Genomic DNA, 17,184 nt, shown 5'->3' with positions numbered 1-17,184 from the left:
TTTCAGACAAGTGACTGTTCAGTCTCTTCTTAAAAACATCCAGTGATGGAGCACCCTTGCTTTCTGAAGGCAAGCTTTTCCATTGATTTATTGTCCTCCCTGTCAGGAAATGTCTCCTTCATTCCAGGTTGCTTCTCTCTTTGGTTAGTTTCCATCCATTGTTTCTTGTCCTGCCCTCTGGGGCTTTGGAGAATAATTTGACCCCTTCTTGTTTGTGGCAGCCCCTTCAATACCGGAATACCGCTATCATGTACCCCCTAGTCCTTCATTTCTTTAGACTAGCCAAACCTAAATCCTGCATCTGTTCTTCATATGTTTTAGTCTCCAGGCCCCTGATCATCTTAGTTGCTCTTCTCTGAACTTTTTCCAAAGCCTTTGATCACCTGAGCATGAGTCTGCTACAGAGGTGGTATTCAGCAGGTTCTGACCAGTTCCGGAGAATCGTTAGCGGAAATTTTGAGTAGTTCGGAGAACCGGTAAATACCACCTCTGGCTGGCCCTGCCCCCATCTATTCTCTGCTCCCGAGTCCCATCTGATCGGGAGGAAATGGGGATTTTGCAGTATCCTTCCCCCGGAGTGGGGAGGGAATGGAGATTTTATAGTATTTTTCCCCTGCCACACCCACCAAGCCACGCCCACCAAGTCATGCCATGCCCACCAAGCCACGCCCACAGAATCGGTCGTAAACAAATGTGAATCCCACCACTGGTCTGCTTCCTTGGTTGTAAGAGTGACAAACGGCCATCACGAGTTGCATTTTTTTCAGTGCCACTGTAATGTCAGATGGCAGTAAACGAATCATTGTAAGTCGAGGACTACCTATATTTCTTAGGTTCTTCGTGGCAGCAGGTATTGCTAAGCCAGATTCTGTTTGGCAGTGCGACTTTCTGCTGGAGAGAACTGTGGTTTGATATTCCAAAAACTCTTTTAAGAGATAACGAATCCGTTGCCTTGACTACACGCACTGCCCACATTTGCAGTTTTATAAAAGGGTTACAGAGCTCCGGTTAAGATGCATTAACGTTTTCTAGATAATTGATGGAAATAAAATTACAATGCATTGTAAAAAGAAGTACTAGATTACTGAAATTGTTAAGTATTATATACTGAAAACTAATTCAGAAAATTACTATAATGGATACACTGAACTTATTATTAGTGAATAAAATGTCAAAATATTACGCTACTGAGTTATTAAACAACCCAGTGATCATATATATTAACACAGACATACAGGTGTAGTCTCGTAGGCATGGGCACAGACACATTATTATATAACTTTACTAGATAACCTGTGACCTCTTGGGTCTTCGTTTCAGTGATATTCCCTTACCAGATTCCTCCATGCCTTCAACAACAGCGCGGTTTGTAATGTGCTGCCTTTGCTGGAAAAGTTCTTAAAAATACAGAGAGACATTTAGAGATGTATCTGCCTTAAAAGAACCTGTGTTCCTTTTGGGAGAGGGGGCGGTCTATAAGCGCTAAGAAATGATGGTGAACCTATGGCACGAACCTATGGTCTTCACATGCGCGGGAGACAGTGGTGGGTTCTTGATCCCGGTGCAACGGGACCCAGCATCCATCACATGAATGTGTGCAGGATGTGCGTACATGCGCGCAGCACATGCATGCGTCCTTACCTCCTGTGATGCTCCATGACTCCTCCACGATGCTCCAGCTACTTGGCGGAGTGTCGCACAGGCACCGTATGCTCCATGTGCGTGCGCAGAAGTGCTGAAGAGCTCAAATACCAGTATTGAGCTCAGGCGGGCAGGTGGACCCTCCGGAGCACCGTACTGGAATGGTACCCAGTGCTCCCAGCAGGCACCGGTACGCCCGTACCGGGGCGTATTGGTCGTCACTGGTGGGAGCCCCAGAAACTGGAAGAGCAGCTGCTCGTCTGCTGCTCTACACCTGTATGCGTGTCTACACCTGTATGCCTGTCTTTATATATATATTCACGGTCTTGTTTAATAATTCAGTGGTTTAATATTTTGGTATTTTATTAATTCAATGCATTATTAATACAGCGCAATTGTTAATTCAGTGCATTTATTAATACAGTGCATTTGTGACAATAAATGCACTGTATTCATTATAGTAATTTCTGAATTAGTTTTCAGTATATATCACACTTAATAGTTGTAGTAATCTAGTACTTCTTTTTATACTTCTATGTCATAAAATCTATTGTTATAAAATTTGCCAAATATCAAGTCCATGAGAGTCACGGGTTCCAGATTTTGGATGCAAAATCTTTTATACAGTATAAAATTGTAAAAATAGGTTTTTCGGTTGTCAAATCCTAAAATTAATGCTATTTTCTCCTGTGTGAAGCAATGCTTCTCTAGTTCTTCTAGAAATGATGTTACCTAGACAGGTAAGGAAAGGACCGCAAGTCCTAAAAGCACCAAGGACTCCACAGAAAATAAAATAGAAATCTAGTAAATTAATAAAAAGAATGCTTTTTTTTAATGTAAACAAACAGATTTTAGTCTAACCAGGCTCAGTTCTTCTTTTATTTATAATTCACAACTAGTTAGCTAACTCAGGGATGGGCTTCGAAAAATTCAGCAATGGGTTCTCTGCCCGGTTGCTGGGTGGGCGTGGCCTTGGTGGGTGTGGCCTAGTTGGCTTCCTGCACCACGCCGGGGGGAGGGGGGTTCGCCTTCCCTAGGCTCGGGAGGCTTTCCTTGAGCCTCCAGGAGGGCAAAAATGGCCTCCCCCAGGCTCCGGAAGTCCTCTGGAGGCTGGAAATGGGCCCCTTTCCGGCCTTCTGGAACTTCCAGGAGGCCCGTTTTTCCCCCTTCCCGAGCCGCCGTGTGGGCCCTGCACTTACCCGGCATCCAAAACGGGTTGCGTGGAGACACCTGGGAGGGGTGGGGTGAGGGGAGGGGCTAGCCAGGGGTGGGATTTGGAGGTTCTCCGAACCAGCCATAACGTTAGCTACGGGTTCTCCCGAACCCGGGTGAACCTATAGCAGCCTGAGCTAACTACTATATGTGTTCGTAGCCAAGGTTTTGCTTCGAGCAATTCAATTCGCCTTTGGATTGTGGCCAACAGCAGACAGTTTGGTCCCAGAATCTCTCTGTATTTTACTTTAAATTTCTCTCCCTAATCCAAGGTTTTGAAAAGGAAAAAAAAAATCTTCATCTTCTTCAGAAATATCTTATTTCTTTGTCTTCTGCTGGCTGAAAGACAAAGAAAAAACACAGAAGAAAAAGTGTGCCTCACTTCCTTTTCACATATTCAGCCTCTGGATTTTGTAGTCTCTTTGGTCCCTAGCTTTGGCTGGCACCCGGAGACCCATCATCTGGATTGTCCTAGATTCGTTGTATCAATTTGCAATGTGGAAAAGAAAGATACTCCTATAACTTTCCCTTTGAGGAGCTTCTAAACTGCCCTCTTCCTATATCACAGTTTGAAAACTGGGACAACAGGATATTGGTGTCTTGAATCTGAGGCTAGAAATAGATAACCAATGCAGAATCGCGGCTATGGCAATGGACAGGAACCAGGGGACCCAGATTCAACGACCAAACTTATCCGTAGGAATGAAGATAACTCTTTGTGTCCCGGGATAAGGTTTATTCTTCCACGTTTCAAGCAGGCGCTGGAGCCCATCATCAGGGGGACTTCTCTTTCACTCCCACCAGAATATCCATAGGAGTTTAATCAGGGGTGGGATTGAAAAAATTTAGCAACTGGTTCTCTGCCCGGTTGCAGGGTGGCTGTGGCCATGGTGGCGTGGCCTACTCAGCCTCCTGCATCACGGCTTTCCTTGAGCCTCCGGGAGGGTGAGAATGGCCTCCCCCAGGCTTGGGAGGCTTTCCGGTGGCCGGGAATGGGCCCATTTCTGGACTTCCGGAACTTCCAGGAGGCCTGTTTTTCGCCCTCCCAGAGCCTCTGTGCAGGCCCTGCACTTACCTCGCATCCAAAATGGGCCGCCTGGAAACTCCTGGGAGGGGGCGGAGCAGGGTGGGCTGCGCCAGCCACTCCGTGCAACTACCGGTTCGTCAAACTAGATGTAAAATTAGCATCCAGTTTGCCCGAACCGGTCTGATCCAGCTGAATCCCACCCCTGAGTTTAGTAGGTAGTCTGCAGTTAGTCACTCTTACAGTTTATCTGTTTTCCTAGGTTGTTTTATATGAAACCTGATAATTGTGATAATGGTAGCTACATTAATTCCCTTTATTCTGTAGTCTTTCTGGTGCTCTCTGAGCCTAGCTGCTTGCTTGCAGAAGTTTTATGACCCAACTAGGTAACATCATCAGTGCTAGTGAGTAGGGGGTTTATTAGCTTGCCCTGCCAGTTTTGGTGGGGATGTGGTTTTCTCCTTGGTAATTCCTTCATTAAGCTATAGTTTTCTGCTTGATTGCTTGTCTGGTGTTAATCCCTGTTTATTTGGATGTTGCCTGCTGGAGAGGACGTGCTGTAGTAGTCTTGTTTCCTTCTTGATTTTTTAATTGTCTCTTTTGGATGATGTGTAAGTTCATGCTGGAGCTGCTCTTATTCTCATCTGTTGGTCCCTTTCTCCCCAGTGACAGTGGCTCAGGAACACCCAAGACCCCTGATGGAGGGCAGACCTCCCTTGACATGAAGTCAGAGGCTTCCTCGAACCCAAGCTCTCCAGAAATCTGCCCCAACAAAGAGAGGTAAAAGCAAGGTGCAATTTTAAACTTGTTGGTTGATGGCATTCAAATGGAGTCATGATATTCTGGGATTCGGGTCAGTGACCTCCACTAAAAGCTATGGGCTCAGCATTTCACACGTGGGATGATCCACCACTAAAGTTTTCTGGAATTAATGGAACTCAAAAAGGATGCAAGCAAATGGTAGACGCCCTTTGATAGAGTGGCGGAGACTTTTCTGACTCTCAGGATACACCATTGGCTTGTTTGGAGTCATCTATTGTCTTCAGGTTTGGAGGAACAAAGGGACGAATTATATGAGCAATGTCTTTTCTGCAAATTCTCCTTTCTTTTCCAGTGTTCTGACCAGTGGTCGGTTCCGGATCCCGGTGCAACTGGTATGGTGCAACGGGGCCCGGCATCTCCCACATGCATGCGCATAGCATGCACGCACACACTCGCACATGCGTTCTTACCTCCATGACGCCTTTGCATCGCTCCAGCTGCTTGGCGGAGCATTGCACAGGCGCCATACGCTCTGTACGCAGAAGCTCCAAAGAGCTCAAATACAGGTAAGGAGCTCGGGCGGGCAGGGGGACCCTCCGGAGCAGCGTACCAGAACGGTATCCGGTGCTCCCGGCAGGCACCGGTATGCCTGTACCGGGGAGTACCGCCTGCAACCCACCACTGGTTCTGACCTAGGCTTCCTGAAAAAGTAAGAAGCAGACTCTTGGTCCCAGGAAAACCTCTTTTATTTACACGAGTGTGAATTCCTTCCATTCAGAGTCAGCCAAGCTTGGCAAACAGTCTTTCAGAGGAATATTTATCAACACGAACCTTATCTCACTTGGAGATCTGCCAGATAACTAGTTTCCAAAGGCAGGGCAAGGCAACACTTCACAGAGTGTCTTATAGTCACAAGAGAGGCTATAAATCTCTCTCTCTCCCACCTATGTGCTTTTTCTTTGCCCAGGACAAAAAAAAAACCCCATGTGGTCCTATCCACCATTAAACCATCTTTCCAAGCAGTCTCCATGTTTCCAGTGTCTTTCTTCCCACTTGGAACTGAACCCAGAAGGACATTTCTTCCAACACCACATTATGGAAGAAATTTAATAAATTTTGCAAGATTTGAAGATTGAAGCAGTAGCTGCACAACTCCACCCTTCTTTTTAGGAACTCAAATTAAAGCGGCACTGTTGGGCTCTACTTGAAAAGATGTAATTAAGTGGTGGCCATTGTTTTCCCAGCAGTTACTATTACTACAGCTGTGTTGGAAGCACCGAAGCGTTTCCGGGTTCAAAGGATTGAATAGTGACATCACTGTTACCTTGGTTCTTTCACGTCCCTCTTAAGTTGCCCAGTAATGTGGTACCCATTTATCTACTTGTGGTCAACTGCTTTCAAATTGCTGGGTCAGGAGGTGCTGGAGCATTTGACAGGAGCCCACTCCATCCTGCGGCAGCAACCAGCTCTCGAACACGAGCCTGTCGATTGTCAGTCCAGCTTTCTAACCTGATGAACTATTGCACTCCCTTTCCCGGGAGCTCATGTATATCGAGATCGAAAAGAAAAAAGTAATCTGAAGAAAATTTCCCATTCCCATTAGGGCTCCTTAGATGCATCATGATCAATTTTAAAATAGAATAGAATAGCAGAGTTGGAAGGGACCTTGGAGGTCTTCTAGTCCAACCCCCTGCCTATGCAGGAAACCCTACACCACTTCAGACAAATGGCTATCCAACATCTTCTTAAAGACTTCCAGTGTTGGGGCATTCACAACTTCTGGAGGCAAGCTGTTCCACTGATTAATTCTTCTAACTGTCAGGAAATTTCTTCTTAGTTCTAAGTTGCTTCTCTCCTTGATTAGTTTCCACCCATTGCTTCTTGTTCTACCCTCAGGTGCCTTGGAAAATAGTTTGACTCCCTCTTCTTTGTGGCAACCCTTGAGATATTGGAACACTGCTATCATGTCTCCCCTAGTCCTTCTTTCTATTAAACTAGACATACCCAGTTCCTGCAACCGTTCTTCATATGTTTTAGTCTCCAGTCCCCTAATCATCTTTGTTGCTCTTCTCTGCACTCTTTCTAGAGTCTCCACATCTTTTCTACATCGTGGTGACCAAAACTGAATGCCATATTCCAAGTGTGGCCTTACCAAGTGGTTTTAACCTTTCACGTGGTCTTGATTCTATCCCTCTGTTTATGCCGTCTATTTTATGTGCACTATGTATGCGATCACGGCTAAGAACAAAAAATATACAAATGTTGTCAGCACAAACACATACAATGGATGGATAGCCTATTGCTGATGAAGTGGTATACAGGTAATCCTCATTTAGGGACTGCCTTACTTAGTGACCACTCACAATTACAGCCATAATTGGAACTATGACTAATCCTCATATGGGCCATCTTTGCAAAACAAAGCACAGAAATATGGAAGTCAGATTGTCAGCGCAGGGGGTTTCGCTTCCTAACCTCTTTGTTTAACGACTGAATGACTGTTTTGTTTGCGATGACTAAACGAGGACTAATTATATGCTTTAAGGACTAGGAGTTTGGAATCACAAAATTGGAGAACGGCAGTGACGGACCGCTCCCTCTGTCACCTGTTTATTTAATTTCCTGCTTTCTCTCTCTCTCTCACTTTCTGCCAGGCCTTTCATTAAACTCAAAGAGAATGGAAAGGCAAATATTTCCCGTTCATCCTCAAGTACCAGCAGTTTCAGCAGCACTGCAGGAGAGAGTGAAAATATGGAAGAATACGAAAGCCTGGTAAGAACCTGCTCTCTGCTCTTGATTAATCTGAGGCGGCAAAACTCCTGAAGCAAACAAAAGTTTTTTAGCCTATGATGTATTTAAAACATAGTATCTTTCTCCTCAGCACAGCTTAATAACTCCTTCTGTTTCCGTTTATGTTTATCAGCCAGAGGTGGTATTCAGCTGGTTCAGACCAGTTTGGGCGAACCGGTAGCGGAAATTTTGAGTAGTTCAGAGAACCGGCAAATACCACCTGTGGCTGGCCCCGCCCCCGTCATTCCCTATCCTGTATTTCCTTGTTTTTTAGCTCAGCTGATTCACATGGTAAAGTGGATTGCCGCCCCTCAGCTGAGCTAAAAAGCAGCTCAGCTCATCAGCGCTGACCGAGGGCAGTCTTTGAGTGATGCACATGCGTGCAAAGTGCGGGCTAGCTGTGCACGCGCGCGAAGGACGCTCTTATAGAACCAGTAGGAAAAGCTCTAGAAGCTCACCACTGTTGTCAACCCCAGGGTGGGTTCGGTGAACTGATTAGGACAGGTGGCTCCAAACTTGGCACCTTTAAGACTTAAAACATGACTTTACTCTAAAACAATCAAGAAAGGATGTGTAAGCTGTGGACTTCAACTTCCAGAATTTTGCTGAGGGATTCTTTCATTTTACTATGCTTACCCCTGAACATTAAAAGGTCACAGCAATTTGCAATGCAGTGAGCTAAGAAATGGCAACTTTAACATTTCCTTCCTCCCTCCCTCCCTCCCTCCCTCCCTCCCTCCCTCCCTCCCTGTTGTGTAAAGATTGGTTTTAACACAGGGGTGAAATTCAGCAGGTTCTGGAGAACCGGTAGTGGAAATTCTGAGTAGTTCGGAGAACTGACAAATACCACCTCTGGCTGGCCACAGAGTGGAGTGGGAATGGAGATATTGCAGTATCCTTCCCCTGGAATGGGAAGGGAATGGAGATTTTGCAGTATCCTTTCCCTGGAGTGGGGAGAGAATGGAGATATTGCAGTATCCTTTCCCTGGAGTGGGGAGGGAATGGAGATTTTGCAGTATCCTTTCCCTGGAGTGGGAAGGAAATGGAGATTTTGCAGTATCCTTCCCTGGAGTGGGGAGGGAATGGAGATTTTGCAGTATCCTTTCCCTGGAGTGGGAAGGAAATGGAGATTTTGCAGTATCCTTCCCTGGAGTGGGGAGGGAATGGAGATTTTGCAGTATCCTTTCCCTGGAGTGGGGAGGGAATGGAGATTTTGCAGTATCCTTCCCTGGAGTGGGGAGGGAATGGAGATTTTGCAGTATCCTTTCCCTGGAGTGGGGAGGGAATGGAGATTTTGCAGTATCCTTCCCTGGAGTGGGGAGAGAATGGAGATATTGCAGTATCCATCCCCTGGAGTGGGGAGGGAATGGAGATTTTGCAGTATCCTTTCCCTGGAGTGGGAAGGAAATGGAGATTTTGCAGTATCCTTCCCCTGGAATGGGAAGGGAATGGAGATTTTGCAGTATCCTTTCCCTGGAGTGGGGAGAGAATGGAGATATTGCAGTATCCATCCCCTGGAGTGGGAAGGGAATGGAGATTTTGCAGTATCCTTTCCCTGGAGTGGGAAGGAAATGGAGATTTTGCAGTATCCTTCCCTGGAGTGGGGAGGGAATGGAGATTTTGCAGTATCCTTTCCCTGGAGTGAGAAGGGAATGGAGATTTTGCAGTATCCTTTCCCTGGAGTGGGGAGGGAATGGAGATTTTGCAGTATCCTTTCCCTGGAGTGGGAAGGGAATGGAGATTTTGCAGTATCCTTTCCCTGGAGTGGGGAGAGAATGGGGATTTTGCAGTATCCTTTCCTTGGAGTGGGGAGGGAATGGAGATATTGCAGTATCCATCCCCTGGAGTGGGAAGGGAATGGAGATTTTGCAGTATCCTTTCCCTGGAGTGGGGAGGGAATGGAGATTTTGCAGTATCCTTTCCCTGGAGTGGGGAGGGAATGGAGATTTTGCAGTATCCTTTCCCTGGAGTGGGGAGGGAATGGAGATTTTGCAGTATCCTTCCCCTGGAGTGGGAAGGGAATGGAGATTTTGCAGTATCCTTTCCCTGGAGTGGGGAGGGAATGGGGATTTTGCAGTATCTTTCCCCTGCCACGCCCAAAGAACAGGTAGTAAAAAAATTCTGAATTTCACCACTGCTTTAACATCAAGGGAAGGGTCACTTTGGAGACAAATATTATTTTTACTGGTTTTGTTTTATTTTTATTTTATTTTTTGAAAAATGTATTCTGCACAAAAAGTATTCCGGGTTCCTTAGGAGAAAAGGTGGTGTACAAAACTAAATAATACCAACACTTTCTTTAATTCGCAGGGCAGCCAGTCCTCAACTGCATCACCCTATAAGCAAGACGTATTTGTTTACAGTCCTTCCCAAAGCATCGATAATCCAAATTTAGCATCGGCCTCAACCCCCGTTATCATGAGCCGGAGCCCCACTGGTGAGTTTGACTAAGCCCTGTCTGGATGGGCATCGTATGGCATTGCTGGCGAAGATGATTCTTCTGAGGGGCGGTCTAGAAATCCAATAAAGTTAAGTTAAGTTAAGTCAAGTAGGGTGACTTAGCATTGTCCTATGGGATAAGGAATTTGTAGCCTAGCCAATTGCACTGAGATTTTCCTGGTGGTCACCCATCTAAATTTTAACCAAGCCCATGCCTGCTTAGCTTTCAAGATGGAGATAGTTATGCTTCAAGTACAAGCAGAGCCTAATGTGTGTATTGCTCTTCACATCGGAATATAGTGTTGGAAGAAATGTCCTTCTGGATTCAGTTCCAAGTGATGAGAAAGATCCTTGAAACATGGTGGCTGTTTGGTTTTAATGGTGGACAGGATCAGATGCCTTGAAGATGTTGGGTGAAGAAGAAGAAAAAGGGGACAGATGTTGAGAATCCATGAGTTTTATACCCTCTCTGGGCTTTTGAAATTGAGCTTCTATTCTGATTGGTTGTCAGACTCCCATAGGGGTCATTGCAGGGGCAGCTCTGTAGGCCAGGGGTGTCCAAACTTGGGAACTTTAAGACTTGTGGACTTCAACTCCCAGAATTCCCCAGCCAGCATGGCTGGCTGGGGAATTCTGGGAGTTGAAGTCCACAAGTCTTAAAGTTCCCAAGTTTGGACACCCCTGCTGTAGGCTGTCCTGAGTCCCAGGCTTGGTTGAGCTTTGCTGGGTGATATAATCTTCCCAGGTGCCATGTTGTGAGATGGGTAGTGTGCTACCTTTGTGGGATCTTGAGTGAGGACATTTGCTTATGAATGGACCTAGCTATCTCTTTATCTCATAAAGGCGGACATCTGCTGTGGGCTATTGAGGAGGGTGGGGGCTCTTAAGAGCGAATCTCTTTCCTACCTAAAAACCATTTCTCATCCAGGGAAATATAATATTCTGCCTTTTTAATATTTCCTAGAATATTTCATTTTTCTAGGAGAGGGGTGGGTGCCTAACTTCCTACAATAGGGCCACCCAAATGCCTTCTGCAGCCTGAGTGCTTGCCCCACCCACACGTCATCCAGATAGTTGAATCTTACTCCCAGATTAACAAAAGACCAGACTCCCTAGATTACAGATGGACAGGCTAGCAAACATTGTTAATATTCCTCAGGTTATGTACAGTCTCTGTTTTGCCAAGTGTCAGAGTGGTGATCAAGGGCCCAGCCAATTTATTCTTTTGAAGCCCAGACAAGCACACCAGTAAATAAAAGGGATTTTAGGCGTTATTATTAGTCAAATAGATTTAAACCAAATGTGAGTTGCTCCTGGTTTGGCCCGGATTGGGCGAACCGGTAGTAGCAGCAGCAAAGAGACTCCCACCCGCCCACCCGGATGCTTCTGCACATGTGCAGAAGTGTCATGCGCATGTGCAAGCGTGCCCGAATTGGTAGTAAAAATATTGGCAACCCCCTCACTGATTTGAACGCATAACATGAAAAGCATCCATATCAAGCAAGATCATGTCCAAATTACTTACAAAGCTGTCAGGAGCATCTTAATACCAACAGCACATACACCAATTAGCATCCAATCTCACAATATCCAATACTAGGTTCACACAAACAACAACCTCAAGGTTTTTTAAAATCAAAACAGGCACCATGACCTCATCGTCTTGTTAGGATCAGGAGACTTCAAGACTTGACCTTGACTGGCCGGCACAAAACTTTGAGATTTTCACAATAAGGAAAGCTTTGCAGGCGCCTGAAGATTTCTCCCCCTTCCCCTTTATTCAGTAAACAAGAGTTTTAAAAAGGCAGGTTAGCTCAGAAATTGCTCTAAACTTCTAGAGTTTTCTTACTTTTTTCCTTAAATTTTCTTTCTTGCCATTGCAGTCTCCTGAGTTATATTGAGTATATTAATCAAGCAAGCAACCAACCAATTTGCCATCACTACTTACCTCTTTTCTTTGGTGTCACCTGAGGTGTGTGTGTGTGAGAGAGAGAGACAGAGAGACAGAGAGAGACAGACAGACAGAGAGCAAATCTGAAGAGGATTCATGACATTACATATGTGCAGGGATGGGATTCAGTCGGGTCAGACTGATTCGGGCAAACGAATGCTAATTTTACATCTGGTTCGTTGAATCAGTAGTTGCAAGGACTGGCTGGCCTCGCCCACCCCTCCCCTCCCAGGAGTCTTCATGCGGCCCATTGTGGATGCCATGTAAGTGCAGGGCCCACATGGAAGCTCTGGGAGGGTGAAAAATGGGCCTCCCTGAAGTCCAGAGTCCGGGGAAGGCCATTTCTGCCCTCCCGGAGGCTCAAGGAAAGGCTCCAGAGCCTGGGGAGGGCAAAAAATGGGCTTCCTGGAAGTTCTGGAACTCTTGGAAACAGGCCTGGTTCCGGCCTTTCCTTGAGTCTCTGGGCCACCTGAGCCCAGAGACTCAAGGAAAGCCTCCGGAGCCTGGGGAGAGTGAAACACACACACCCCGTCATGGTTCAGGAGGCTAAGTAGGCCACATCCACCATGGCCACGCCCCCCAGCAACCGGGTAGAGAACCGGTTGCTAACAATTTTGAATCCCATCCCTGCCTATGTGTATGTAATGGTATTGCCATGAACATTCGTAATCCTTGCTGGGACTTTCATTCTTTTATTTTAATTGATATCGTTTCTGAATCTTCCAAATAGATAATTAGAAACTGATTTTGGGTTGTTTTGTTTTGTTCCTGCAGATATAAAAAGCAGAAATTCTCCAAGGTCAAATCTAAAATTTCGCTTTGATAAACTTAGCCATTCAAGCTCTGGACCAGTAAGTAAAGATGAAAGTAACTTCCTTCCCTTAAATCAGGACAGGGAGTTGTTTTCTTACATTTGCAAGCAAAGGAGATAGATCAGCATGGCCTTTGGAGTGGTGGCCCCCAACTAGCAGAAGCTTCCTATTTTCTGACTTTTCTGACACCTTGACTTTTGAATGCTTAACTTCTGACTCCAGTGAGTATTGGTGACTCGTGGTTGCATTTAGTGAGATACAATTCTTCTTTGGTGAAAGAAGTTTTCCAAGATTAACATGGTAGATTCCTAATGCCTGGAAAATATGCATTTACCTTATTTTTTGGAGTATAAGATGCATCTTTCTCCACCCTAAAAGAGCATGGAAATGTTGGTGCATCTTATACACCGAATACAGCCATTTTTGGCCTCCCATAGCCCCGTCCCCGCATTCCATTTTTGTAAAAATGGGCATTTTTCGCAAAAACAGGGGCGTTTTTGCCTTCTCCCAACCCCCCAGAAGCACTCTGCAGGTTTCAACAGGGCTTGAGGAAGGTGAAAATGGCCCCGTTTTGGTGGAAATTGGGCAAAAAACGGGGGCATTTTTGCCTTCCCCCAGCCCTGCTGAAGCCTGCAGAGTGCCCCTGGGGACCGAGGAGGACGAAAACTTTTTTTTCTTACTTACCTCTTCGAAATCTTGGTGTGTCTTATACACAGGTGCGTCTTATAGTCCAAAAAATATGGTAAGTTAAGGAGGTGCTGATAGAATATTTCCTTAACTCAGAGATGTTTCTTTGGGGACCACATGGCTACTGTCCAAACCCAGAAAAAGGCATTGCTTCTTTAAAGAGACCTGAATAAATGGAGTCAGGGACTCACCTGTTCCCCTCCAAAGCATCTTTTCCACTTGGGATCTCATGAAATCTCTCAAATTATCATCTTCATTTAATGACCCCATAATCCCTTGCAGGGTGGAGTCTGGGCAACTGAATGGAGCTAGCAGAGTGTTTACTGGCCGGATGCCTTTCCCTGTTGCCAATGCGGATTTTTGTTCAGCAGCTATATTCTCAGTGTGCCCAGAGAGAGAAATATCTGCTTCTACCTAGGATCAAACTCACAGCCTCCTGATTGTGAGGTGACAGCTCCACCTTTGGGCCTACCACACCACTCTTATGAACGATCTCAAATGATATAGTAAAATAGATTGTCACTGGAGTCCTGTTTGTTTTATTTTTTTAAGCCCAGGGAAAAATAAGAAATTCATGGAAAGAAGCAGAGTAACGAGGGAAAAAATTCTGGCAGGTTTTGAAGTACCGCATTTTTCGGAGTATAAGACGCACCAAGATTTTGAAAAGGCAAACTTAAAAAAAAAAAATTTGCGCTCTGCAACCTCCCTAAAACGGCCCGGTTTTTGCGGAAACGGGCCCGTTTTTGTCATAGCCTTTAGGAGGCTTATAGAGTGCTCCCAGGGGCTGTGGGGGGCAAGTAAAGGTCTGTTTTTTGCTCATTTTTGCCCTCCCCAGCCCCCAGGAGCACTCTGGAAGCCTCCTAAAGGCTATGCACGGCCATTTTTGCAAAGGGGCGTGGGTTCATGAGGCCAAAAATGCTGTATTCAGTGTATAAGACGCACCCAGATTTTCAGCCTTTTTGAGGCAAAAAGATGCGTCTTATACTCTGAAAAATAGAGTATTTATAATGCAAGAGCTATAGCCATTTGTCCTATTCTAGCACTGATCTAAAGGAACCTTAGAAAAGAACTTAGAAAGAAACAAGGCTGCAAATAAAGGATTTGTAGTTATTGTTCTGCCTGGATGTATGTCAGAAAAGGCAGAGGATTATAGGAGTTGGAGTCTGGCTGATGTAGAAGGCCAGAGAGGAGATTGTAAACATGCTTATATATTTGACAAAACATGTTTCCTTTGTTCACAGACACATTAGCTGAAGAATGACCCCTAAGGACCTGTAAAAGGTAAATTATATTTAGCCCAGGCTTTGTAATAATTTTTAATGTCAAGTACCGACGATAAGAACGATAGGCAGGATATTTTTTTCAATGGGTACACATTTTCCTATTATGATTATTATGGGCCTTTGAGAGTTGCAAACGGTACAATGATAAGTTGCAGTAAAAAAAAAAAAGCTGTGTTTTTTGACTTCGAAGAAAGTCAAAATCCAGACAAGGAGAGAAAGGCTTTAATCAGAAAATTGTGAGTGCCCTTTTTGGGTCACCTTTTTATGAGCACAATTTTGTGGTGATCTCACAGAAGGATTTGAGTACTTGACCCCTTTTTTCCCCCAACAACTGAGTCGATTTATCTTTTTTTTAAAAAACACCAAATACATTAAATGCTGGTCTTGCCCAGCTGTTTCATAGTTTGATTCAGCAGCAAACTGGCAAATGTCAGTGCCGTAACAATTTCATTTTTTAAAAGTTGCTATTTTGCTGCCAAGAATTTCAGCAGGTGGTGGTAATTGGGGCTACAGGTCCACCGGGGGTGGGGGGTGGGGGCTCACACCCAGTCATTGGAACTTCAAACCTGTGTCGTAAGGGGGGTGGGTGGGAATGGTGGGATTCAAATTAACAACCGGTTCTCTGCCCTAATGACCAGCTGGGTAGGCGTGGCTTGGTGGTCATGTGACTGGGTGGGTGTGGCCAACTCAACATCACTCAGGTTGATGGGCGCTTCGCCTTAGCTGTTGCAATGTAAAAAGGCTTAACCGGAGAGGCAGTTTCTGTAAGCAGGGCAATAAAGATTAGGCTAGAAACAACACCAGAATGTTTCCTTCCTGCCTTCCTTACAGGATTAGCCCTGTAAAGTGGAAAAAAACCAAAATAAGATTTCTTCCAACAACCAGTTTTCCAAACTGCTTAGAAAGTTAACAACCAGTTCTCCCGAATAGGTGCGAACTGGCTGAATCCTACCACTGGGGGAGTGTCCATCATAACTTCAAATCATCACTTAGGACTATTTGTATTTAAAGTCTGCAAAGATTCTCAGTCATATAATCATGGTTGTCCCCAAAGTGCTTTTTTTCAGGAGGCAACTGGACTTTGTTTTTTTCTTTGAGGAGGACACAGAATAACCTCCAAGTGGCCTCAATGACCCTCTAAAAGGATGCAAAGGACCAGCTGTCTGCAAGGAATATAAATCCTTCCATCCCCCACCATCCAGTCAGAGCTGAAGCAGCTTCTTGGATGAGAAGAGAAACGTCCTCAAAGAAAAAACACGAAAAGTCCAGTTGCCTCCTAAAAATTTGTATTTAACTAACCAGGGTTTCAAAGCCCTCGATAATAAAAGTCCTCCAAATATGTTGTAGCAGTGAGTTCCATTAATGGAGCCTATTTGAAAAGCCATATTAGCTAATGGATCTCTAAATGTGTTTTTAAAGAATTAAAGAAGGCTATTCTTGATATAAGTTTGAATGACCTTCAAGCCTAATTTCCTTTTTCCTTCTCCCATCTTTTGCAGGACATTTTTTTGTTGTGTTTGTCTCATTTTAAGCAGGGTGGGAGGGAGGACTGTCTGTTTCAAATGAGAGCACCCCTCCACCACACCAAGCTCCGTAGCCACCTATGGATTGCCCTTCATCCGAGCAGATCATTCCATAAAACCAGGAAAGAAGAGATCTCTTCCATGGCCACCATCCATGCTTTTTCCCTCTGGACTAGAAGGATTTCCCATGGAGGACCCAAATTGTGCGCCACATCCTGTAGACCTGAATAGGCTTCTGTCTGTTTTCACTTGGTCGATCCACGGATTGGTAACGTTGTGCGTAACTGTTGAGCTTGAGATCCTCAGTGCTGCTTTTGGAGTAAATCTTTAGATGTCAGAAATAATAATAATAATATCAACAACTGCCCATCTCAGGTCCCTGGGAAGGACTCGATGGGTGGATAAAAATGCCAAATCCAGTCTGAACAACTGGCTGATGTGCAACATACCATAACAGCAACCCCCACCATGGATACCCCCTTGTCGTAATAATCATCACCACCAGAGGTGTCAAACTCAATTTCATCAGGGCTGTGGTTGACCTCGGGGGGGGGGGGGCGTGGCTGACTGGGTGGGTGTGGCTGACTGGGTGGGTGTGGCTGACTGGGTGGGCGTGGCTAGTTTGACACCACTCCCCAAACTGCTGGCATGTTTCCTTTTCACATTGGGTAGACCGGGCCGAAGCCAGGCTGCCCCGATCTTTCCTCTTTGCATTGGGTCGACCAGGACAGCTCCGTGGGCCGGATCCAATCATATCATAGGCCGGATGTGACCCGCGGGCCTTACCCCTGATCATCACAATACTTTGCTGTTTTGTGGACTAATTTCTTCCCTAATGAAGAACCCGTCCCCTGGATTTAAGTGCCCTTTTCTTTTTTTTAATTATGCTGTTATTGATGTAAGATTTTCCACACGGAGTTGGTGCTGAGCCAAGAATGCTCTTCTGCCTTTCGAGCATTCTGCTTCCATGTGATGGCAAAGAAATGACATTTGGGTGGTGGGTTGTTTTGCTTTTAAAGAAAGTGTTGATGGATATCAGAAGGGTGGAGCGGAAGGGACA

The 17,184-nt window shown here is 45.3% G+C and overlaps 1 protein-coding gene across 3 annotated transcripts in view; it reads left to right on the top strand.

The window, feature by feature from the left end:
- The window catches only part of RAP1GAP2 (RAP1 GTPase activating protein 2), a 201,559-nt gene extending 184,915 nt beyond the window's left edge, over positions 1-16,644 (top strand). For all 3 annotated transcript variants that reach the window (XM_081944352.1, XM_081944354.1, XM_081944353.1), the window contains 6 exons: positions 4,544-4,657; positions 7,294-7,411; positions 9,740-9,866; positions 12,594-12,670; positions 14,560-14,599; positions 16,101-16,644. In XM_081944352.1, coding sequence (XP_081800478.1) covers positions 4,544-4,657; positions 7,294-7,411; positions 9,740-9,866; positions 12,594-12,670; positions 14,560-14,568 — 445 coding nt within the window. In that variant the 3' untranslated portion in view covers positions 14,569-14,599; positions 16,101-16,644. The remainder of the gene's footprint in view (positions 1-4,543; positions 4,658-7,293; positions 7,412-9,739; positions 9,867-12,593; positions 12,671-14,559; positions 14,600-16,100) is intronic.
- The last annotated feature ends 540 nt before the right edge of the window (positions 16,645-17,184 follow it).

This window comes from Natrix helvetica, assembly GCF_964273705.1.
Source record: "Natrix helvetica genome assembly, chromosome: 2".
Classification (NCBI taxonomy): Eukaryota; Metazoa; Chordata; class Lepidosauria; order Squamata; family Natricidae; genus Natrix; species Natrix helvetica.
This window is presented reverse-complemented; position numbering and strand designations above follow the sequence as displayed.